At 38.9% G+C, this 26,444-nt stretch overlaps 1 protein-coding gene and 1 long non-coding RNA gene across 7 annotated transcripts in view; both read left to right on the top strand.

The window, feature by feature from the left end:
* The window catches only part of sv (paired box protein shaven), a 178,661-nt gene that overhangs the window by 8,253 nt on the left and 143,964 nt on the right, over positions 1-26,444 (top strand). For 3 of the 6 annotated variants that reach the window (XM_089262828.1, XM_089262829.1, XM_089262830.1), the window contains exons 5-13: positions 6,293-6,458; positions 10,544-10,741; positions 13,592-14,109; positions 18,634-18,719; positions 18,911-19,172; positions 19,320-19,415; positions 19,985-20,602; positions 21,150-21,257; positions 21,329-23,329. In XM_089262828.1, the coding sequence (XP_089118954.1) occupies positions 6,293-6,458; positions 10,544-10,741; positions 13,592-14,109; positions 18,634-18,719; positions 18,911-19,172; positions 19,320-19,415; positions 19,985-20,602; positions 21,150-21,257; positions 21,329-21,489 (2,213 nt within the window). In that variant the 3' untranslated portion in view covers positions 21,490-23,329. Of the gene's footprint in view, positions 1-2,853; positions 3,107-6,292; positions 6,459-10,543; positions 10,742-13,591; positions 14,110-18,633; positions 18,720-18,910; positions 19,173-19,319; positions 19,416-19,984; positions 20,603-21,149; positions 21,258-21,328; positions 23,330-26,444 lie in introns of those variants that run through there. The other 3 variants (XM_089262833.1, XR_016197212.1, XM_089262831.1) reach the window with 3 other exon arrangements.
* On the top strand, positions 14,518-14,887 carry LOC149090918 (uncharacterized). Its single transcript, XR_016197213.1, has 2 exons — positions 14,518-14,577; positions 14,671-14,887. It is a non-coding gene; the product is annotated as an uncharacterized LOC149090918 (long non-coding RNA).

Raw genomic sequence — 26,444 nt, 5'->3', positions numbered from 1 at the left:
TCAGTCGCCCGTCTGTTCGTCTATCCGTCCGTCCGTTTTACTCATTTTGCGATGGTTCATCAGAATTGAACGCGGTTCAGGGCATCTGTTAGTCGGTCTTTGACGACTGCTGGGGCATCCCAGGGTAAATTCAATGAAGTTTATGAACTTTTATCGTATAATTACCCAAATCCAAACTTGAATCCATATCAAAGACCTGGTGCAGTGTTACCCAAAAAGGCGTGCTCAAGGCGTGCTTCATATATACATACACGCATATACACGCATATACACGCATATACATATGTAAATATATTCCTATGTATTCGGTTTTCGAATTATGCAAATTATGTAATGGTTATTGTAATTGCAGTTTTGATTTGGATAGATAACTCCCAGTGGGGAACTTCATTCGACTTTAATTGTAAAAGCAAAACAGAAGTCAGCACCAAGGCTGATGGCAGAAGCAATGCTAAGGGAGAGCTGAAGGTAGAAGTAGAACTGGAGGTAGAAGTCGAGGTAAAGGCAGATGCAAAGAGCCATAGTAATTAAAAGAAATCCCCAGCGGTGTTGCTCGAAAGTCAAAACATAAGTTGAAAGTGATTTGTCAAAACAAAATGAGCACAAAAAATGGGGGGAGGCAACAAGGACGTCTGCGGTGTATCTCATAACATTTGAACACACAATTGGGAATTCGAAGCGAGGTAACATCTGGTCAGGCTATTAGCGATCCCATCACACTGCTAGGCGGCATAGCTCAGCTGGAGCCATAAAGCCACAGTCTTTTTCATTGGGATCGGGATGTCTTTAGTTTGAAAGTTTACCAAATTTCAATTTGGTTGAATTTGTGGCTCTAAAACCATGTAAGATTCCCCGATAATCGCCTTTCTGGAATGCCGATTCGTAGTCTGCAGCGAGAACTCCCAAGTCATTAATCGAGCTAGAGACCATTTACAGTTTGATTTATATATTCCAAAATATGTATTAAATGATCTCCTCGTCCGTCCAGTTTCAAACGCAGAATATAAACTTGAACCAAATGTGCTAGCGCGCATTCGATAGGCACAGATGTCAGTCTCGAGATACGGCTGTGTATATACAGAGAACTGGACTATGCGAGAACGCATATATATGGAATATATACATCAGTATCACGAAAAGGAATCGACTGACATATATGTGTACATACATATGTATGTGTCGATATGGCTATGAATAAACGTGAATGCCGTTTGGTAATATATTTGTCGCTCTCATAATTACTTTGTCTTTATGTGACAACTTGATGTCATCATCATATATGCTCATGGAATACGAAAAGGCAATCATTTTTAGTGTAGCGCACAGCCCCCAAGCACACACACAAATGCAAAGCACACGCACGCATAAGTACAGAAACAGAAACAGAAACGAAACACAAACAAGCAATCACAAGAAAGCGTGAACGTTGGGTGCGCAAGCGAGATGGAAAGATAAAGAAATACAACATAGAGTGCGGCAAGTGCTTAAGTGGTAAAAACGAGAAACGTAAACTGTTCGCTGTGATTGGCGCTAGGCACATCTTGGTCTTGGTGCTGATTGGCGGGCATCGGCTTCGTGCTTGCTGCATTTTCCTCTCTTACTCGCTCTTGCTCGCTCTGTCTGTTGTGGTGTTTGGCGTGGTCTAGTGTGGTGTGGTATGTTTGCGTGGGTTGTCAGCTCTGACTACGTGCCAGTAACAGTAAATCGCGCTCTGTATACAAAAATTGCTTTGATGTCGAGCCAGGGTAATCACGTAACAGATGAAGGGCACTAAAAAGAAATTTTAACGTCTATTTAGAAATCTGATGTCGATTGAAGTCCACTTTTATGGAACTTCACGTATAGTATTAAAGGCACAGGGTCTCCTTGTATCAAAAGACATAATTTAATAAAATGAACTAACGCATGTCCGCTTCTCCATCCAGGTTTCGGGATAAATGGAGACATAGCGATGCACTATATTAAAAACATAATATTTTGTTATAGCATACATAGACACACCAAGTGGTAGTGTCTGACCATAAGTCGTGGGCTTAAATACTTAACGCCAATCCAAAAGAAGGGAAAGACAATTGCCCACCACAACTTTTGTAGCAGCCCACTCACCCAACTGCCTTTAATGAACACACAGCAGTGGCCGCATTCGCTGTCGCTTTCGCAGCCGCAGCAGCAGCAGAAGCAAAAGCAATTGTAACATTATCCAGTATGCAGAGCGCAGTTGTAGGATAGGAAGGGAATGACGCTTCGCTCTGGTTGTGTCTCTCGGCTGTTGGTTCGTCTTCATTGGTTCGCTGCAGTCGGCGTCGGGCAGTCGTGAAGTATGCGCATGCCGATGTGGTTGGGCGGGTGCGGTGGCAAAACAAGGACCAAGGACACGCTCAGCACGCAGTGCACACTCAAGCAGACGCTGCAGTCGCTGACGTACTGAACATACGCACACTTTTGCACTCTCACAGACATGTACACACGCATAGAAGCATACAGATAAGAAACAAAACGTGCGCAGGATCTCAGCGACTGAACGCAAACAGTCCGGAAAAAATGGCTTGAAATATTTCACGGCACTAAAAACAAAACAAAAAAGAATGACAAAAATAAATGCAAAATTTATAATAAGTACAACAGCAAACGACGACAACGACGGCGGCGGCGACGCAAAAATTTAGAGCACACAAAAAAATAGAACTGAAAAAAGGAAATTGGCTCGGGGTTCCCTTTTATTTAAAAGCCAGGCACAAAATTAGATACAAATACAGCAGCAAACGCCACGCCACGTAACCGGAGTAGCGGATTGTGAAAATCTAATGTGAATGAACAGTATCGTTGTCGCCATAGTTATCGTTATCGCTTTCGCTATCATTATCGTCGCCCTTACCGGCTCATTATTCGGCATATCGCGCGCGGGAATACCCAAAGTTATCTCGTCAGTGTCGTGCTTTAGTGTAAATCCTGCCCACATGCATTAGAAATAGAGCTGAGAGTCCTTCGACACATCAGCGCTGTTATATCCGAGGGTCAACTAGTCATCTATAGCACTCCCAACAGCAGAACATGGATCTCTCCACAGCCTATCGCTACAATCAAAACATGATGGAATACTACACATGTATATAAAATACGAAAATTAAAAAAAAACTATCTATCTATATACGTACATATTCATAAGCTCTTATCTGCCTGCCACTCTTCGACTCTCTCTGGAGACTCAAGTTTAGAGTTAGGTAATACCCTTTCAGTGGGTTTATACGTATGCCAGCCGGACCGCTTTTTGGCGTCAAAATATACACGTCTATAACGCATTGTATTCTTCATTCTATATGACTCAATAAGAGACAAAAGTTTCGTATTAGCGATCGTATTATAGCGCTGGGAAACATATTTGGCGAAAAGTATCGTGATATCCTAAACTTGTCTTCATCTGGGCAGGATTTCATACGCAGACGTTGTATTCATTCCCATCGAGCAGGGAAATAATAGTATGAATTCCCTTTCTCCCAAAGATTGATTCTGATCGAAAGGGACAAAATACTGACGCATAAAAGAGACAATGAAAGATATATGTATATAAAGTAGTATAATAGTTATACAATGTGAGGAGACGAGGGTTGGCGGCTCTGTTTCCCTAACATGACTTTGTTTCCCTCTTGTGTCCTCCCTTGTTAAGTAAACAATATCTATTTAGTTGTGAGACCCATTGATAGTCAATAGTTCATTAAATGACAATCGCATTTACCATTTATTATTTACCGTTGCAGTTTGGCAGTCAGTAAGGCACTCAAAGATCCTTTTGTCCTTCACGCACTCGCGCGATATTCTGCAAATCGAATGACGACTCCTGCTCGAGCTGATTCTCTTGATCTCACGCAAGCCGTTGCAGAGCGTACACTACTCCAGTGAGATACCGCCACTATCGAAAGAACGAAAAAAGAAATGCTCCGGATACATTTCGCCCACTGCGCACTGAAAGTCTTTAGAGCAATGAATATTACTTTCAGCACTCGTGTTTCCTTTATAAGCACACGAAGAATGAATTAGCAAAGCTATTCACCGTGGACAACTTTTATGCTTTCCCAAAACAGAGCTGGGCTGAAATGAGACTGAAGATAGTATCTAAAGACAAAAGCATTGCGATAGCAACAAACATATCCGTCTCTATATAAATATATCAAATTATATGCTGAGACAACAAAAATTATTCAGAACTATATAATTTGTCAGAGTTTTAATTGAGGCTCTCCAACTCAAGAAGCGATTCTCGATAGAAACTGAACTGCCAAAGCTAAAAACTGAATCAGAGTCCAATAGACGAAGGCTGTCAGGCCTGAATATAATATAAACCATAGAACAGGAATGAGCAGTTCCCGAGTAAGAGACATCCTATTCCTGCCTGTGTCTGCATCAATCATTCTGGGTTTCAAAATAACAAAATACCGAGTGTCTAATACATATTTGTAAAAGTCTTTTTTATCTATCAAAAGTAAAACCGTATTCCAAAGACTACCGATTACATAAACCATTATCACATTCCAAGAGTTTGATAGCTAAAATCCACCTGTTAGAAAAGCTAGTCAAGATAATAGTTCCCAACACAACACTTCGCAGGATTCTGGCGATCTCGTAGTCAAATAGAAAAATGTCGCCAATAAAGATATTTATGTCGATAGTAAAATAACATTATCTTTCGATAATGATTTTTTTGCGATAGACGGATAAACGAACAAACCGACGGAAGGAAATCATAGCATTAAAATTCGTTTTAGATTCGCTTGGTCGAAAATTTCAATACGGAAGCAGTTAGATTTGTGATTTTACTTTAAAGAATGACTGAATTTTATTTCTTGAATTAACCTCTCAGCATATTGTCTTTTTGTTAATAGATATGTGGAGATATTAAATACTATCAAATGCCCTGGTAATTCCAGTAGGCTGACAATGCTGAAAATTCTATATCCCGTATAACAGGAGCTCTATTATTAATACTTAGTCCTTCTATTTGGCATATCGGAAATTCTAAATAAAATTCTCCTTGATTCTTGAAATTGGGAACGTATTGTCGTGCATCTTGTTTCGATCGAGTTCCTTAACCGCCTTACCGCTGGAATACTGAAATTTACTGCTCTCAATTCACTGTTTTTCCTCTGACTCCGACTGCCTCGTGATCATGCCAAATCGGGTCAGATCAGATTTACCTATAAGTTATACGCTGGACGAGGAGCAAGCAATATGCCGCCGTGCGTGCTTGATTGTAACGTTCTTGGGAGGGGTTTTTGGGGGCTCAAGTGTAAATGTGACAATTTGTTGCTCTCATTAGTATTCAGCTATCGTAGCGCTCATACATGAGTTCGGAATGTCCGTCCGATCAGACGGACCTTAGTCGACTCCAGCCCTGACATTTAACGTATGGAGCTTCTGCGTCTGACGCTCTTCCCAACAATTCTTGATCTTCATTAAAACTGGCATATCAAGTGCGAAATTTAAGTGCAAGAAAATAAATGATGTGTGAAGACTGCCGATATCGAGCTGTTCTGAGATACAACTGTCTCCTCTTTAATCCCTACGCCTTGTTTTGACTGTTTGTCATGTTTGTCATTAGGAGAGTTCTCCTCAGATCATCTGTGGTGTTGCTCATCCGCAACGCTTCGTCTGCTTCGGCGAGCAAAAGTCGTGCATAATTAGGAGACTTTCTGCAAGCGAAATCCACCTCTTCTTTAAAGTAATAGTATAGACTAGCAGGTGATCGAATACCAGATACCCTGGCCAACTTGCACATTACATAGCTGTCCTCCTTGATGGGGGTATGATGTAATCAATATATTTCTTCATATAAGCATACCCTACCCGACCTACCTTTGCCTAAACTGTAATGCCTTTTCGTATATCATAAGTGATCAATGTATTTTAGAGCTGAAGTCAAGTAGTTCTGCAGTTGTCTGGCTATAGCTTTAGTAACCGACTATAGCAATCGTCCACTTCAGATCCTCTGAAACGGACGGAGCGACATTGAGGCAACGGCTTAAGAACTCAACTACCCATGAACGGTGATCGGCAAATATACATATGTTTATTGACTAAATCCAGAAACGAGACTTAGATCCTGCATATATGTATATACATATATTCTATATAAGATGCGACTGCATCTTGACTAAGAGAGTCAACAAATCCACTGTAAGCCCAATTATGGTTTGCATTATGCTTAACTGCGTATTGGAAGACACAATTTTATTTTTATTATATGTTTGATGCCGGTATGTACCAGGATTACTTACTGGTAAACTTAATTGCATTGCAGGTCATGGCGGCGTCAATCAGCTGGGAGGCGTGTTTGTTAATGGACGCCCCCTTCCCGATGTAGTCCGGCAGCGGATCGTGGAGCTGGCACACAACGGCGTTCGTCCTTGCGACATATCGCGTCAACTGCGCGTTAGCCATGGCTGCGTCTCGAAGATATTGTCCAGGTAAGTGAATGAGGGTCAACTGCCTTTAGTGTGCCTTTCAGCTAATTATGGGAATGCCCGCGTAAGTTTCGATAGGGTGATAATGGACTATTCATGCATAGTGAACGCATGAATGCAGTCGGTCACATCCGACGGCAAATGTTTTAAGTTTAAAATCAACAATATCTGCATATTTCATTCAAATAATGAGATGAGCCAAATTTCAAGGCTCTCAGCTGAGTCTCTTGTCTGGGTCAAACTAATGCATTCATGCATAGATTGTCGAGTATGTGTAAAGGCAGCGCCGGGTTTGGGTTATCTGGCATATTGAAGTCCGAAGTCATTCATAGCAAACATGGGCTGTCTGTCCTACACGGGGAATTCCCATTGTAGATGCCGACTAAAATGGCGAGTCAGCTGTTGCGGCAGCTCGATGTAAGCACAGGTGATTCCGAATGGCTTGGTTAATTATGTGGAGCTCACTTTCTCTCTACCTGCCAGCACAAACATTCTCGTTTTAAGGAATGGCGAGCAGTGTGGGTGAGCGACGGATGCAGCTACAGCATGACATGCATATAGGACCAATAAATCTCTTCAGCCTCATGGACATGTGGCTGGATGGCCCCTGTGCAAGGACTCTGCAGGACCATGCACGACTCATATGTCAGCCTCCAGCTCGCATCCTCGACCTAAACGTTGGCTGACATTTAAATTGTTTGTAATTGAAATGGTAAAATCGGTGGTTCCGTTCCAAAATGCTTGCATTAATCAAGGTGTCACTGCTGACAGAGGACCATACACTCGTTTTTATTTTTTTTTTATTTTGTTTCAGCCTAATTTGAATTATCAGACTCACAGACTTCAGATTTTTTGTGTATCCATATTTAATGGATACGGAGATTTGGTAATTTACAGATACTACTCATAGAAATATTAATTGCAATTAAAAAACAGATAATGAATTGTAGATTAATAAATTACCTTTCTACAAAAACATCCAAGGGACACTATAAAATATTATGGTTATCATAATCTTGTCAGTTGAAAAAAAAAACCGACTATGTAACTATGTTTACTTCATCGGAACGGTAATTTTTCAATCTACAATATTCTTATACCCTGAACCCATCGAAAATAGGAAATCAGGGAAAAATGTTTTTGTGAAAAAATATGTAACAGGCAGAAGGAACCAACGCAAACCCCATATATTCTTGATCAGCACGACGAGATGAGTCATATAGCCCTGTCCGTCTGCCCATCCGTCCGTCCGTCGGTCCGTATGAACGCCGAGATCTCAGAAGATATAAGAGCTAGAGAGCTGAAATTCAGCTGATTTCAGATTTACTGTGTATATACAAACTTTTTGTAATCAACAGATTTTGGATACCACGCCCCCTTCGCCCCCAATTTGTAAAAAACGTATTTCAAGTACTAGAGACTTGTGCTTTGGAATGTACACACATTTTGACCATATAATTACGCCCTGAAAGATTAAGATCGTATGTTTACAAAAGAAGTTATTCACCAAGAAAATTCTCATACTATTGCCCACACTACAGCGCAGACCAAGCGTAGTCGCTGCTTACTGCGCAGTTAGCAGAGCGCGGGCGTGTGAGGGTGGATGCATGTAAATGTATGTGTGCGTGCATAAAAGAAGTGCAGAATGATCAGAATATCAGCTTGGAGGGTTCAGGGTATCTCCTAGTCGAGCAGTCTCGACTAGAGTCTTCTTACTTGTTATACCCTGAACCCATTGAAAATGGGAAATCAGGGTATAATGGTTTTGTTGAAATGTATGTAACAGGCAGAAGGAGGCGTGGCAGACCCCACAAAGTATATATTTTCTTGATGAGGGTGACGAGCTGAGTCGATTTGGCCCTGTCCGTCTGTCTGTCCGTCCGTCCGTCCGTCCGTCTGTCCGTATGTATGAACGCGTCGATCTCAGAAGATATAAGAGCTGGAGACTTCAACTTTTTTTTACAATGTCCGTATATATCGCGCGCATATCGAGTTTATCAATAAAAAACGATAACTCATTCCGATATTTTTTATCGATAAAAAACCTTATCGAAAGTCAGTTAAAAAATTATATCTCCTTCATCATTATAGCTAGAGTGTCAAAATTGTAAATATAAATTAAGACGTATTTTATACAATTTCGGTTTTTGTTCAAATTTACCCCCCGCCCCTATATCCACCCCCTCACCCTCATCTTTGTAGAAGTCGTATATCAAATACTAGAGACTTGAGCTTCGGTATACACATACATTTATACATCATGATTACGTTCTGAAAGTTTCATTACGATCGTACGTCTAGAAATTAAATTATTCCACAAATAAGTTCTCATAATACTGCCAAGACTGCAGCGCAACCCAAGCGCAATCGCCTGTATATGTGAGTGTGTGCGTGTGTTTGTTTGTGTATGTGTGTGTGTGTGTGTGCGTGTGTATGTTCGAATTATTATTGAAATATCAGTTGCTCGAAGGGTTCAGGGGATCTCGTAGTCGAGCAGTCTCGACTAGAGCTTTCTTACTTGTTTATAAATGACCTTCCTAGTTGTATCTCGTATTCTACTATATTTATGTATGCTGATGATGTAAAACTTTACCTTTCATACTCCAGTGAAAATGGACATCATCACCTTCAAGATGACCTAAATGCATTTGAACTTTGGTGTGTGGCAAACCAGCTGGACTTAAATTGCTGAAAGTGCATGACAATGACCTTCAGTCGTACCCTTCCTCTGATTGTTGATTATAAAATTAGCAATATTTGCTTACGACGCATCCATACAGTCAAAGATCTTGGTGTTCTTTGATTGTGAACTGAATTTTAATCTTCATATTTCTACCATCCTTAATGAAGCCAAAAGTGTGCTGGGCTTTATTAAACGTTGGTCTTATTTACTTTGCTTGTGCGTCCTATCTTAAAGTATTGCTCTGTTGTATGGTCTCCGGAGCATAAACTGTATCACGATCGTATCGATTCGGTCCAAAAACAGTTTCTTCTCTTTGCCTTAAGAGATCTTAGATGGGACAGTAATTTACGATTACCGTCTTATCATAGTAGGCTCCAGCTTATTGATCTTCCATCGTTAACCAATCGCAGAACAATTTTAGAAATTGTTTTTCTGCATAAATTGATTAGTGGTGATATTGATTCGTCCTCTTTGTTGGGTCGTCTAAATTTTTCGGTTCTGTCCCGAACAACTAGACACTATCGTCCGTTTATTTACCTGTGTGCACTAGGGATTATTCTTTGCTCAGTGCGTTTCATGTTCTATGTATTAATTCTAATAAATATTATCACGTTTTTTCCTTAGAGCTCTCTCTTCCTAAAATAAGAAGTTTGCTATTAGCTTATCTTAGGGAAATCACTCACAATGCCCAGGCATAAGCATTGGTATACATTTTCGTTGCCAATGTTGTGTAGTGATTTCTCAATTCTATCCTATATTCTATTTTGGCTCTTCCCTTATTCTTTTTTTTTATACCCTGAACCCATTGAAAATGGGAAATCCGGGTATAATGGTTTTGTTAAAATGCATGTAACAGGCGTGGCAGACCCCACAAAGTATATATATTCTTGATCAGGGCGACGAGCTGAGTCGATTTGGCCTTGTCCGTCCGTATGTCTGTCCGCTTGTCCTCTAGCTCTAAAGGTGCAGATGATATAAGAAAATAACTAGCTTTTGATAAGGTTTTTCATCGATCTTAAAATATCGGTAATAGTTATCCATTTTTATAGAAAAATAAATTTCAAGTCTCTAGCTTTTATATCTTCTGAGATCGACGCTCTCATTTTATTTTTTAATTCTGTTAGGCACACCTATTAATGTGGCCAACAAAATTTTGAGTATTTTATCAAAAATGCTAAAATTATGTTAAAAATTAATAGTTTTTAAAACTTTTTTTTTTGCTTTTATTATTCTAAGATATGTCTATTTTTGAATACCAGTTTTACATGTCTATATGTGTATTGTGTGTTTGTATGCATGCAAATAGAATAAACAATGGTGTCTCTGAGTCAATTAGAAGTTATTGTTCCCGCTTTTAATCTATAATGCCTATCGATAAACTTCCTTTACACTCTTACTTTTTCAGATATTACGAAACTGGTAGCTTTAAGGCTGGCGTCATAGGCGGCTCGAAGCCAAAGGTCGCGACGCCACCAGTCGTTGACGCTATCGCCAACTACAAGCGGGAGAACCCGACTATGTTCGCTTGGGAGATACGAGATCGGCTACTGGCAGAAGGCATATGCTCACAAGATAATGTGCCCAGCGTATCGTCCATAAATCGGTAAGATAATATTGACTCTTAATATTGAAGCTTCATGTTTGTAGCTCTTAAACTAAGAAACTTCGGCGAGCACAATGACTGCTTGTATCACAGTTGGAGAGCGTAGATACAAGAACTAAAAGGGGATCCCTTTTTGATTTCCTTGACCATGATTGCATGTTTTTTGCATGATTTTGCATGTTTGATTTCAGTTTCGAATCGTGCGCATATCGTATATCGTATAACCCAGAAAAGTTGTTTGTTTGCCAGCTTTGATCTGGGAGAGTGTCACAATGCTTGCTGTCATGCAACTTAGTTCCGAATCCGTTTCCTTATCCGCATCCGTGTGCCAAATTCACGATGATGGGTGCGTCTTTGGCCCTAAAAACACAGAGCAGGAGAGATGGCTAATAAAAGTATCTAAGTAGTTTTCAGCGTTCATAATTGTGGCACAATGCTTGACACACGACCACCACAAAAGCTAGCTTCCTTTTCGGATTCCGGTGCGGCATTCCTTGCCATCGCAGGCAGAGCCGCAGCGCAGCATTGCCAGCGTCCTAGCGGATTGTAATGTACTCACTTCCTCTTTGACTATAATTCATTTTATTTGGCTAAGGATGCCAGGAGGCAGCTGCTCAAGGCTTGAATTGCCGTCGACGTCGCCGTTGGCGCTACGAAAAGCCATAAATTAGCTGTGCACAGTGCACAATAACTGTAATTCCGAGCGACGTGCGACGGATGACGGTCGGCAGATCCCGACGGCGTTTGTTGTCAAGTGAGAGGTGACTAAGGTCAACGCGCACTTGTTCGGCAGACCCACACCCGCAGCCGCACCCACAGCATCCACTCCATCCCTTCTATCACTATAGCTTATCCCACCACAAGCTTACACACCTCACTCCACTCAGCCTTCTACCCGCCACAAAGTCATCTAAAACACATTGCTGAATATTTATTGGGGCGCTGCAACCACACGCGGCACGTGCAGCCATTCAGAATCAATTCGTTACGACTAGGATGAGGAGTATGCAAAGCGCCAGGATGCGATGAGTGGTCGGGATGAATCGCAGAGGTTACCATGTGGCTGAGGGTAATTCCATAGGATAATCAACATTAACTTGCCATAATACGACAATGTGTGATTCGATGTCACCCGAGCGATGATTGAGACGTAGATTCAATCATATACAGACGCACGTTCACGGCAGTGCGAGAGACCCTCTTCTCTCTCAGAAAGTGTCAGGCGCAATTCCAGTCCAGTTTCTAGTTTTTTGTTGACTCTTTTTTTTGCGTCCCGAGAGAATAGCACTTATAAAGTGACTTTCGCAGCACTCAACGTAAGCCAATTGCCTGGTCCTCTCCCCGGCGTCAAATAAAGCCAAGTAAACAAATCGAAAATGTGTAGGCAATGCACAATACCGCGCAGTCCAAACATATGTCCCAATTGTGTGCACTGCCCGACTAGTAATTCCAACCTTAGTATCCATGTTCTCTCTCTCTCACACACACACTGTTTTTCTTAATTCGGCGAGATTGTCCTTTTGGAAATATATAACTTGATTTGATTTCGCCTGAGTTACCCTCTCAATTTGCAACCCTCTCAACGCAGGAGGAGGGGAGGTGGGGAAGAGCGGAGAGGGATTTCTGCGTTAAACTTGTATAAGTGCAATAGAACAAGTGCTCAAAGCGGGTCTCTCTTCAGGTCCCTGGAATAGACCCCTGACTAAAATTGTCCCGCAATTACATCTTGTTTAGAGCTCTGAGGTGGCTAATATTACCGTTTACATATTCTCACCTAACCGGAGTCGCGACCATAAATGTAAAGCTTGGGCTCATTCAAGAATAATGTTCCGCACTAAGCAGTCCCCAGGTGCCAACAGATGCCGCATCATGACACAAATGGGTGGCGAAGTTGAAGGTCAAGTAAAATTTAAGTGGATGCGCGTCCTTCTTCGCAAGGCGTGCAGATTTTCTGCACTAATAGAACTTCTTTTTATACCCTGAACCCATTGAAAATGGGAAATCAGGGTATAATGGTTTTGTTAAACTGTATGTAACAGGCAGAAGGAGGCGTGGCAGACCCCACAAAGTATATATATTCTTGATCAGGGCGACGAGCTGAGTCGATTTAGCCCTGTCCGTCTGACTGTCCGTCCGTCCGTCTGTCCGTATGTTTGAACGCGTCGATTTCAGAAGATATAAGAGCTAAAGACTTCAACTTTTTTTTTTTACCCTCATCTTTGTAAAAGTCGTATATCAAATACTAGAGACTTGTGCTTCGGTATACACATACATTTTAACATTATGATTACGTTCTGAAAGTTTCATTACGATCGTACGTCTAGAAATTAAATTATTCAACAAATAAGTTTTCATTATATTGCCAACACTGCAGCGCAACCAAAGCGCAATCGCCTGTATATGTGAGTGTGTGTGTATGCGTGTGTTTGTTTGTATGTGTATGTGTGTGCGTGTGTTTGTTTGTATGTGTATGTGTGTGCGTGTGTTTGTTTGTATGTGTGTGTGTGTGTGCGTGTGTGTGTGCTAACTATTATTGAAATATCAGTTGCTTGTAGGGCTCAGGGGATCTCGTAGTCGAGCAGTCTCGACTAGAGCTTTCTTTCTTGTTATCAATAGAAACGCCTAACGAGGTTGCCTATGCGCGTGAAGGTACATACGCAAAAGACATTTTGCTTCACTGAACACGACGATAAGGTTATTTGTGAGGTATAACTAAAACACAAAATTGCCTCTGGTCCATTTTATTGAGCTTACGATGGATAGGGCTAACAAAAACTCCTAAGGATTGAATGCGAGCTTTTCCAACTTGGCATGAGCAGATATTTCATTATAGGTGTCTCTGTTTTGCAGAATTGTTCGCAATAAAGCCGCTGAGAAAGCGAAACACGTGCATCATCACCAGCAGCAGCAGCAGCAAATGCAACCAAGCCTCGGCAGTGTACATATCGCAAGTGAAAGCCTCGACAGTAGCAACGGCGCAATTAGCGAGCAGCAAGCTGTCATCCCTAACAGCAACAACCTCAACAACAATAACTCGAGCAGCAATAACACCAATAACAGCACAGCATCGGTCGTATCGGGCGCAGGTGCAGTGGGCGGACTAGGCGTGGCGGCAGAGCCAGTGACTGGCCCCAGCATCGGCGCTGACGGCGGCGGCGGCAGCGGCAGCAGCGGAGGCGGCAGCAGCGGCAACAACATTACAACGGCTGCTACTGCAACGGAACAGCGATCGTCTGGCTCAGGATATAGCATAAATGGCATTTTGGGCCTGCAGCATGGTCATCACATACACAGCAACAATAACAGCAACAACAACAACAACCATACGTCAGATGCCAATTGTAAACGCAAGCGAAATGATATCCACGGTAAGGGAAGACACATTCTGCCCATCTTATCTCTCTCTCTCTCTCTCTCTCTCTCTCTCTCTTTCTCTGGCTCTTTATCTTTCTCTCTCTCTCTCTCTCTCTCTCTCTATATATATATATATATATATATATATATATATAGTTGTGAAAAGTTTTCCAGCACTTATAACTCGAGATCTGCTGGACCAATTTTCATGGTTTTTGATTTGTTGGATTTGTCTCCGGTACGAGTAGGATAGTAGATCTTAAAAATACTGAAAAAATTTCACGAATACTTGAAAAACGCGTTTTTTTTCCCCTAAAGATTCAATTTTCTTTTGATACTCAGTAGGCTTGATAACAGTGACAGTTTTCGGTCCTGCTCTTATATTATACAATAGTATAGAAGTAAATAAACAAATGTAAAAAAAGCACATTTGATAAAAATAATACGCGTGCATACAAAAGCTAAATATCTCGAAAGTTCAGGTATTTGTTTGTCTCAAACATAAACTTGTTTAAATTATTTATATTTATATTTCTCGATTGATTTTATGAGGTTTTGTGCCAGGGCATATTCAGTATTACTATTAATAAAAATGCCGCATCCTAGAAGATCTAATCTTTCCCGGCGGACCCATGATGCAATTAGGCAACGGAATAACGCGAGTCAATTATCTGACGAAGAACGAGAAATCGCCCGCGAGAGGCGCCGCGTTAGTACCCAGCAAAGAAGGGCCTTAATTCGTGCTTCTCAAAGAGAGTCAGCCCGTGAAACGGCAATAAGAAATGGTTCAAAGCATCAAATTTGTGGCGATATGTAACCAAACTTCAACTGTCTGTAAATATGAGAATTGCAATTGCTGAATATCGGTAATGGCCGTATTCCTGTTAACGAATCGAGTGGCTTAATTTCATTTCCTCAAAATTTTTGCAATTTCGTCACATTAAAGGATGAGCTTATCAACAAAGTATTTCCGAATATCATTGCTTTCCACAAAAATACTAAATGGTTAAGTGAGCGAGCATTTTTGGCGGCTAAAAATAAAGATAAAGATTTTATAATTCAAAATCAAATCGTAGGTACTCTGTATTCATTCAAATCTATCGACTGTGTAACAAACAAAGAAGAAGCCACTAATTATCCAACTGAATTTTTGAACTCCTTGGATGTGCCTGGTTTACCAAAGCACAATTTACAACTGAAGGTTGGCTAGATAGTTATCATGCTTAGAAATTTAAACCAACCAAAACTGTGCAATGGAACGCGTTTGGTGATCAACAAATCACAGGGCCAATCCTTGACTATTTGTGGCCTCAATCTAGAAAATGCGTGTTTTTCTCATGGTCAATTGTACGTGGCATGCAAACCATTTATTCTTGCACCTGACCAAAAAAATCAAAGAATGTCGTTTACAAAGTGCTTGAGTGAAAATCCGATTAATAAATAAATCAGAGTGTATCCCAACCTGAACAACATAGCTTTCAACAATTTTTTACCTAGAAATAATGGATAGGGCAATGCAACGTTTGCCGGGCCAGCTAGTATATATATATATATATATATAATATATATATATATATATATAATATTATATAAAATATATACTGTAAATCCACTAACTTGCTCCAAGACCCACACCTATAGGTAACAATTAACAATATGTAGACAGTACAGTAGTTGGAGAGAAGCAAGTGAATGAGTCGGCTCGCTTCGATTTGAACTTAATAAGCTTTGCCGCAAGTGCAAGAGCAGACAGCGCAGCATTCGATACCTTCATTTGCATATCGTTTACTGGGTTGGCGTCCTAGGACTACACTTTGTGGCCATATTATGAGCGACATCTCCGAGCCGCAGCCGCTGCCGCAGAGCATATGGGTGTCTATAAGCTGAAAGCAAACCCCAGCAGCAGGCTAAAGTGAGATATCATCATAATTGAGTGATGGTTAGTGGTGCAATAGCAGAAAGCAAGATACAGGCATAGATAAAGATACAGATACAGATACCGTGACTGGGTTTGTTATTGAAAGCGACAAGTGCCAGTGGAATTCCATTTAAGAATCCCATCTGACATTATTACTTAATGATGTCGCAATGTCTCTCTCTCTCTTTCTCTCTTGCTTTCTCTGTGTTTCTCTGTCGCTCACTGTTAACCCCCTTATGATACTGAAATACGCCCTGATCCTGTATACGAATTGTATATATATATATATATATATATGTATATATATATATATATATATATATATATATATATATATATATATATATATATATATATATATATATATATATATATATATATATATATATATATATATATATATCTATCAATTATTGTCAAACCTCTCTTCCTTCCTTTTCCTTGCTCCCTTGGTAATAAAATAGCAATAAACTTTGAACCTACAAAATTCAAGCATGCTGAGCATTCAGTGCTTTGCGCTCACTCGACAGATTGCTTATCCCCCTAAGGGAATCAGGGCTATAGATGGAAAAGCATTTGTGAACCTGTGTGTGAGTGTGTGTGCATTAGATACTTAGGCTTGAATTTGTGGCAAATTTGTTCAAATCATTTTTGATTTTCTCGAAACTGAATATCTCTGGTCAAAATGTCGTTAGACAGCCTCCCCATTCATTTGCGCTGGGCTGTAGGCAGTATGCGAGTGCTAGGGTTGAAAAGTGGGCGTGAACATGTTCACCCATCATCACAGATAGCATTACACTTACAATTGCGATTACTACATTTGGTGTCCATTTGCCTTTGCTCCGATGCCTTTATCGCCACATGTGTAAAAAACTTTGTGCCTGTCACGCCCCTAAAAGGTAGCACGTTTTATTTATAGGCCTATACACAATAATGATTATTCTTGTTGGGAACTTACTTCGGAATCAAATCATCTAATTCTATATAAAATAGTTAAAAAGCTTTAAAGAGTTAGGAAGAATGTGTTATGTCGAATATAAGTTCTCGCATCAAAGTCATTTAGATGGTCCATCACTGCATCGGTTATTTCTAAACATCTTAAATTTCAGAGGCCCCATCACATCGACACCATGCCTTAGTGTTCTAATAATATGTTGTGAAACGAGTCCCTTTCCTGTGATATACTATATTACGATATGACATAAGGTTGCAACTATATAATTCCATTGCTTGTGTATCTTATTAGTTCTGTGAACATCAAGGATCCGCTCATGTCCATGAGCCTGCCTAGGGTGCAGCCATTGGTCCCCACCTATATACATATACCCATTTTTCGGGGTGCGGCGAAATAGAGTTACTGCATCGCTTTCTATGTACAGAACTTATATTCTATGGATGTACATATCTAAGAGAGACAAGAGACTTTGACTATACTATAAATTTATATATAAAGGGGAAAGCAAGTTAGTCAATATGCTTCTGTGTTGCTCCCAATGTCATATACAGTGATCAGGGTGACGAGTTGAGTCGATTTAGCTCTGTCCGTCTGTCTGTCCGTCCGTCAATCTGTCCGTATGTACGACTCGTCGATTTCAGAAGATATAAGAGCTTTAAATTTTTTCAAAATGTCCGTATATATAGCGCGCATATTAAGTTTGTAACTAGAAATCTATAACTAATCTCGATATTTTATTATCGACTAAAATCCTTATCGAAAGCTAGTTATTTTATTAAATCTCCTACACCTTTAAGTCTAGAGCTTCCGAATTTTAGATGTAGACTTATGTATATTTTATATAATTTCGTTTTCTTTTGTAATTTACCCCCACCTTTATATCCACTCCCTCACCCTCACCTTTGTAAAAGACGTATTTGAAGTACTAGAGAATTGTGATTTGGAATGTACATACATTGGAATATTATAATTACCTTCTGAAAGTTTCATTAAGATCTTTTGTCTAGAAATTAAATTATTCAACAAACAAATTCCCATAGTATTGCGCACACTGCAGCGCAGCCCAAGCGCAGAGCGCGTTCTAATACGTGCGTGTGTATGTATGTGTGTCTAAAAGAAGTGCAGAGTGATTAGAATATCAGATTGGAGGGTTCAGGGTATCTCGAGGTCGAGCAGTCTCGACTAGAGCTTTCTTACTTGTTTTCTACTTGTTTTCGTTAGTCTTGTAGTAAGTTAAGGAAAACCATTACAATCATTTTTAGACAGCTTATTAACATAGAGCTTCAGTGACTACATAAGCCTTTTTATTCAAATATGTGCATGCTAGGGGATTACATGTTTACCCAAATTTATATTTGTATATATACTACCCTAATATCCTGTCGACGCGTAAATGCACTTAAGAGCCACGTGGCAAGCCAGAAGAAGAGCTGCGACAATAAATGTAACAGCAGTAATTCAATTAGGAGGGTTCACTGTGGGTATGAAACACTAGATGGAGGCAGAAAGCACGATGGAGGGAGTTAGGAAGAGAGGACAAAGAGTAAGAGACTGAGCGAGAGAGAAAGACAGAGACAGAAAGAAGCAGAGAGAGAGACGTAGAGTTAGGGAGAGTGAGAATTAAAAAAAATTTTTTTTTAATATTTCGATTTATCTATATTTCAGATGAAAACCGCGATGTAAATATGAACTCTGAAGAGGAAGTCAAGCGACAGCGATTAGCCTACGGCGGCGACCAGATATATACAAATGTAAGTGCTATACTATTTGAAAGGAAAGACAACTACAACAACAAAGAAAAATCTTCGTATTGGAGATAGATCAGACTCTGATGGATTGCGGCCATTGTTTATTATTAGATAGGTCCATCGATACATAGAACGTGCCTCAAATTGTAATTGTAATACATCATGCAATATTGTCTTGTTGGTTTGGTTGGTAGATCTGGACTGGCAAATGGTGCATAAAAGACGAGCATAAGTTGCTCTCAGAGCTGGGAAACTTTACAGGCTCGGCGACGGCGACGTCAACGACGACGGCGACTGGAAGTGGATCAGCCTACTACGAGGCACCAAATGGATTTCCGACTAGCACAATACCCTGTGCGGGCGTCGGCAATGACTCGGCCATGATGTACGACAGCATCGCATCGATATCCCAAAGTCAAAGTTCGCTTTATACGCCGCCAATAGGCCCGGCGATTGGTATGTAAACTGCTCTACGCGTTTATTAGCATGCTTATATATTCGTTGCGTTTATATATTTTATTTTATTTTTTAATTTTCTTAATCTATGCGACTGTTGTATGTGCGTGGTTGTGCGTGTGTGTATGTGTGTATGCGTGTGAGTAGGCAGCAGCTCACTGACTCCACTTGTTCCTTTAAGTTTGCAAGACATGAAGTTCAATGCAAATAATCAGGACCAAAACATATCGCCATTTTATACAGGTAAGAGATCTGAATAGTTCTGCTAGTACGAATATAGGTAATGTATGACAGTAATAATACGATGTCCAAGACTCTAACTATGGACTAAACCCTCTAAATTGGGAAGATCTGTAGGGTATCCTTAACCTGAATACACTTCAAGTCATATCGAAGAGACCAACTCGATATTTCTCAGTACTCTCGATATGCAATCGAAATACGTTCGAAATTAGATGATGTCAACATTACTCAATTATCGAGTATCCTGGGTTGCAACGAAATAAATTTTCTACATCTATTTTAAGAATCTAGTTTTTTTTGATTAACCGAGCACAATAACAAGAAAGACTTACACCGCACAGACCATACGTACCAGACGGCTTCACGGATCGAGATTGTAATCATGATCACCATGTGATTGTGATCACCATAAAAGTTCACGGACTGACAGATATGCTGCCTGTGTGTCACTTCTCCCTTGGCTCTCTGTGCTCAATCATATGGACTGACGTGCCTACTTTGAGATCTCCATATTACTCTATGCCCCATTCAAAATGTAAATTAATACCCATTCACGATTTCACAATCAGCAATTGCCATTGAAAGTGGCAGCAGCTATCCCACAATAACGAGCCTGGACAGTGCCAACACGACGATGGTTATACGTGGCAATATTTCTGACCGAGGCAACTGCAATGATTCGCCCACTAACACTAATGGTAATGATAATGCTAATCCCAACGCCGATGTCGATGCCAACTCCAATGCTAATGGTAGTGCTAATTCTAATACTAATGTCAATGCTAATGCTAATACCAACGCCGATGCTAATGAGCTTCAGAATGTAGATAGAGATCCTGTTCATGAAGTGTGTAGCAATGAGAATGCCAATAACAAAAGAGCACGCAATGATATGGCCAAACAGCGCGGGAGCAGTATTATTGACTTGCACATACCCATTAATCATCTAATGCCCGACTCATCAGCTGTCCAGGATCATCATCATCAGCATCATCACCAGCAGCAGCAGCAACAGCTGCAGCTGTCCAGCAATGGAAACGCTAATACCTCATCTCTAATAGTCTTACAAGCCAATGCAAATAGTTCTACGGTTGACGGACGGTCTGATGTTGATTATATTGCTGCCAATAGCACAGCTATTTATGCCACGCCCCCAATGCTTCCCAGTTTTAGCCACTACTCAGCAGGCAAGTCTTTCTCTCTCTCTCTCTCTCTCTCTCTCTCTCTTTCCCTACTGCTTGTCGCACTCGCATTCGCACTCATTGACCTGACTAATCTCTCTTACTCTCTCTCAGCAAAAACTCTTATGTTTGTGGTGGTGGTGTTGGTGGTGTTGGTGGTGTAAACACACAAGATTATGCAAAGTGGCTAACACACAAACGCACGCGTCTTTCGTTAAAAATCAAATTATTACCCTTCAAGCTGCTCGCTGAGCAGAACTGTATCTCATATCATATTGTATCTCATATCTATCTCAAAGACTTCTATTGGTGGTGGGATGATATTAAAATCTGATATACTAATGAGATATGCCTACCTCGATGGATAACTAAATAGTTAGCAAATTGCAAAAGTATGACGCCATACGAAATTCCATAAACGTAAAATAAACTAGATTATATTTTTATTGTTCATATGTGAAGAGTATTGCACATTCATGTTTTCATTTGTATTTGATTCTACATTCTTTAAATTTTATGCTCTTTATGCTATATTTCCCTTCTTTTCTTACAGCCTGCGGATCAGTTGTACCAAGCGCTGATTACGCGTATAGTCCAGCTTATACCCAATATGGAGGGACCTATGGATCGTACAGTTACGGAGCCAGTAGTGGCTTAATAAGTAAGAAACCAAATATTAAGAGAATGTATCTATATATATATATATATATGTATGTATATGTTCTGCTACAGATTCATCGTACTACTATGAAGGCGGTCAGAATCAACCATCTCTCAATCAGGACTTACGCTCGCCGCTAGCTGCTACCAGAGCCAATTCTTTGGTTTCAGCAGCATCGCCAACAGGCAGTGCGTGCACGAAATCAGAGACATCAGATATATTTCTTGTGTAGTAGTACCAAAATATATAAATTTAAATCCATTAATTTTAATCATTGTTCCAAAGAAACTTATCTGTAGTTATACACATATATATATGACACATTATTACTCGTACAATTACTCTTTATATATGTATATATGTATATATATATAATATTTAAAAAAAAAAAAAATATATATATATATATATATATATATATATATATATATATATATATATATATATGATATATATCATTACATATACACATATGTATATATTGATATCTAACTGTACGAGTCGGTACTTATATCAAAAGTAGGTAAGAGCGAAAATAGAAGAAAAGAAACCCCATCCCAGTGTTATTGTTTAACCGACGGTGAACTGAAGAACTCAACGAGAACAATTCTCAATATAATTAGAATATTTGCATTAAAGCATACATTTTAGTAGATCAACCTGAACCTTACATTTCCGTTTGTATTATAAAGTATTAAGACAAAATAAGCAAGTATTAAAACAAAAAAAAAAAAAACAAAAAAGACAGCAACCTGTTAATTCATGCAATTGAACGAGTCGTCTCATACTTGTTCACTAAGTGAAAAGATCTAATATTGGATTTTATCAATGACCGATTATATATTTCGAGCTTTTACCTACTCCTACGTGGAAACTAAGCCAAGAAACGCACGAATCTTCCAAAAGAATCCGAAATCAAATTGTTTAAAACGGACTTTGAATTTAAATCCGCCATCCGAAATCCGAGGAAAAAGCAATATTCCCTTTTTTGTGAAAGGCACAAGTCAATATTTAAATAAACAAATAATTATAATAACAAGTAAGAACGTTGCTGTCGGGCGCTACCGACTGCGGAATACTCATTCACATCCCATCAGCAATTTAGCAGCTAAGTTAAGCTCTAATATTGTAGAAAATTCAGGTTTTCCCGATTTGCCACGCCCTTATAGGGCATGGCCAGTTCTTGGAACGAGCTTACTACACCCTAATTGCAAAATTTGAATGCTTGCCACGCCACTAGTGGCGTAGCTGTTCGGGAAAATTTTAACACTATAAATAGAAGATATACACGAGTATGTGTTCCAAATTTCAAGTCTCTAGCTTGAATTGCGCCGGAAAAAAATCACTTTCGTGAATTAGTATAAAAAAGAAGTAAGTTAATGGATTGAAACCAAAATCTTTACTAAAAGAAACTCAACCAAAAACTCTATACATGCATGTTTTCCAAAAACTTGTAAATGTGTGTATTTTAATATTGTAGACTTAAATAAGTATATATATAAAATAATATAACAAATGTACGCACACTAGTAATTTACGTATTTGTATATCTACATACATATTATGTACATACTGATCTACCCTCAACTAGCACTGCTGTGAGCTCCACAAGAGCGCAGATAATGTTACCTTGAGAATGAGTGTTATTATTTCGATTAATACAATCTTATTATTTCATTATTATAAACTCCAAAGTTGGGTGAAAAAGGCATTTAAGACGAACACAATGTTGAAGTACTTCATTTGGCATGGTCACGAAAACCAAATCACAATATGCGAATAATTTGCTAAAAAGTTTTGGAATCTTTTATCTTTATTTTGATATTTGTAATTAGACTGCGAACTCTTTGAAGCGAATACATACATACATTTACATATTATTATTTACATTTAAATAAGCGCACCACCTAGATATATTCGAATATCTTAAGTGATGATGTATACATCGAACTGTATTTGTACTCGTAAATGTAATGCTAGATATAATTAAGAAAGCACAAACCAAATTCTGTATAAATACATACACCTAGTAAACAATTGAAACACACATACATGTATGTATGTACATATATCTATAAATAAAAAATTATATGAAAATAGGATTCAAATGGGATCGCATTCCTATACATATGTATCTGTCAAAGTCTGTATGTATATATTGAGAAGACAGGATAGAAAGAGAGCGAGAGAGAGAGAGAGAGAGAGAGAGAGAGAGAGAGAGAGAGAGAGAGAGAGAGAGAGAGAGAGAGATAGAAAGTTCATGGAAAGCTAAAAAGAAAGCTCTAGAGATCCCCAGAACCCTTTTTCTTATTGAACTGATATGCCAATAATACTTCGCTGCTTTTCTGCATTCACACATACACACACACATGGATGAAATGCGTGGATTTTCAATATAGCCTCTAACCCCAGCTTCCTATCCCCTGAACCTGAACGCCTAGATCTCAGAAGTTATAAAAGCTAGAGAATTGAAATTTTGCATGCATACTTGTGTGTACCATACACAGTACGAGTTTATCATATTTTTTCGAGCCGAAGGGGGCGTGGTAACCAAAATCTGTAAATTACATGTTTATAAATGTTTGTATATATATGTATATATATATACATAGTAAATCTGACGTCTCCAGGTCTAAAAGTGTTCAAATTGGGCTGAAAAAACAAAATCAGATTTTGGAATAGTTCTCATACAGAATAACAAAGGAATGCAAGCATAAACACGCATTGGCTGCAGTGTGGGATTACAATGGAACTTAATTGCTTCATAACTTTTCTTGTTGATGAGTTATGCTCATGAAACTTTCATTATAACAATAAGGTGCGTTTATATGACAAGGCGCAAGTTTCTAGTATTTGAAATAAGCCTTTCACAAAGGTGAGGGTAAGGGGGTGGATACAGAGCGGTGGTAGATGACAACAAAAATCGAAATTATAAAAAATACATACATATATGTAAGTCTATGTGCGTGATATACATCGACCTAGGAAAAACAAGTAAGAAGGCTCTAGTCGAGACTGCTCGACTAGGAGATACCCTGAACCTTCCAAGCTGATATTTACATAGTACATATGCATCCACCCTCACGCGCCCGCGCTCTGCTAACTGCGCAGTAAGCCGCGACTGCATTTGGGATGCGCTGCAGTGTGGGCAATAATATGAGAATTTATTCAATACAATCTTAATGAAATTTTCAGAGTCTAATTATATGGTCAAAATGTGTGTACATTCCAAAGCAAGTCTCTAGTACATGAAAAACGTTTTTTACAAATTTGAAGAGAAGGCAGCGTGGTATCCAAAATCTGTTGGTTACAAAATGTTTGTATTTATCATATGTATATACACAGTAAATCTGAAGTCTCCACGTCTAATAGTCTTCCAATGAGGCTAAAAAAAATTATTCTCGATAAAAAATTTTCGGATGACTTATCGAAAAAATAAAGCAAACTCGCACTGCGTATATCTTCTGAGATCCCGGCGTTCGTACGGGCAGACAGAGGGACGGGCGGACAGGGCTATATCGTCCTGATCGAGAATATATACACCTTAAGGGGTCTGCGATGATTACTTCTGCCTGTTACATACTTTTCTCAAAACCATTATACCCTGATTTCCCATTTTCAATGGGTTCAGGGTATAAAAATCCAAGTCTCTAGCTGTTACATCTCCTGAGATCCACGCGTTCTGTCTGCGGACAGACAGACGGTCAGGGCTAAATCGACTCGTCATCCTGATCAAGAATATATACACTTTAAGGGGTCTGCCATGCCTCCTTCTGTCTGTTAAATACTTACATATTCCATATGTCTCTGAAAACCTATTACATCATCACATGTATGTATGCATGTATATTATTATTCATCGAAAACGCTAGGCCTCGATTCTTATTTCCTTTTGATTTGAATCTGTGCTGCTTAAAATAAAATATGCTGTACACTAGTAAGTATTTTAATAATCATTTGTACTTGATTTAATATATATATTTTTTATTTATGACTTACGTCAAATAAGAATTATAAGTTATGTATGTGATAAATTGTCTCTTGTTTCTTAAATAAATAACTGATTTCCCCTAAGTGCATTGGACTCTGAATATACATATATGTATGTATTTGAATATTATACATATATAGTTTCTGTTCATTAAAACTTTTAAAATTTAAATATTTATGTAATGCTTGTAAATAGTTGTACGCACTTAATCAAATTACACAGATAACACATTTATACTATAAATTAAATAATTTTTCTGGTTTTTCATATTAATGGTTATATAGTTTTATCCCTTGCTTTTTTCATTTTTTGTGAACAGCTATTGTTTAATATTCGTAAGTATACATGTATATTTATATGCCTTTTAAACATATTGTTACGTTGGACATGTATATATGTACATACAAACACACATATATGTAATTAATTGTATAATATTAATATGGGCATTGCTGTTCCTATTAGTCATGAGCATTATATATTCACATATAAGAATGTAAATAAAGCTGCTGAGCATGTAGTTGACACATGCATACACATACACACACAGGCATATATCTATATGTATGTATATATACGCTCCTGAGCGTGTGTTGTAATTGATGAGCATTTAAGCTGGCTGCAAAAGCATATTTATTATGTATTTATTGTTATCTCATTACTGGTGAGCGCACGTACATACATAGGCAAATGTTCACAAATGTGGTCTTCTTATTCGGTTAGTGATGGAACTCATACAAACAAAAATTAGCTAGTTACTTTGAAATATGTAATTATAGTTCATTTTCCTATCTCTTTGTCTATACTTATGACAGAAAGCATTATTTTTTTCTCATTTTGGGTTTTTCCTATTTTGATTGAAATCACAGTTTTAGATATGTGCACATACATATCTGATCCAATAGCGCATAACACCTACATAGCAAATCAAACGCAAGCAGTGTGCACATGTATCCGGAAAACCCAATCAAATTATTTTTTTTATATTCAATTTTTTAATTTAATTTTTACTTTGCACATACATACAAACATACATTTATTTTGTGCCCACAGAACATATATACATTGGCAAAGTTTCGATCATGTAGGGAAAATTAAACTGATAATTATTAACCCAATATATATAATGATATTCGTAGATGGAATTAAACACCACAACCAACTGATTTAATCTACTAGAAATTAAATTTTCAACA

The sequence above is a fragment of the Drosophila navojoa genome, chromosome 6 (genome assembly GCF_054131105.1).
Source record: "Drosophila navojoa isolate 15081-1374.11 chromosome 6, UAZ_NAV_1.0, whole genome shotgun sequence".
NCBI classification, from domain to species: Eukaryota; Metazoa; Arthropoda; class Insecta; order Diptera; family Drosophilidae; genus Drosophila; species Drosophila navojoa.
The sequence above is the reverse complement of the archived record's forward strand: the minus strand, read 5'-3'. Positions and strand labels throughout refer to the sequence as shown.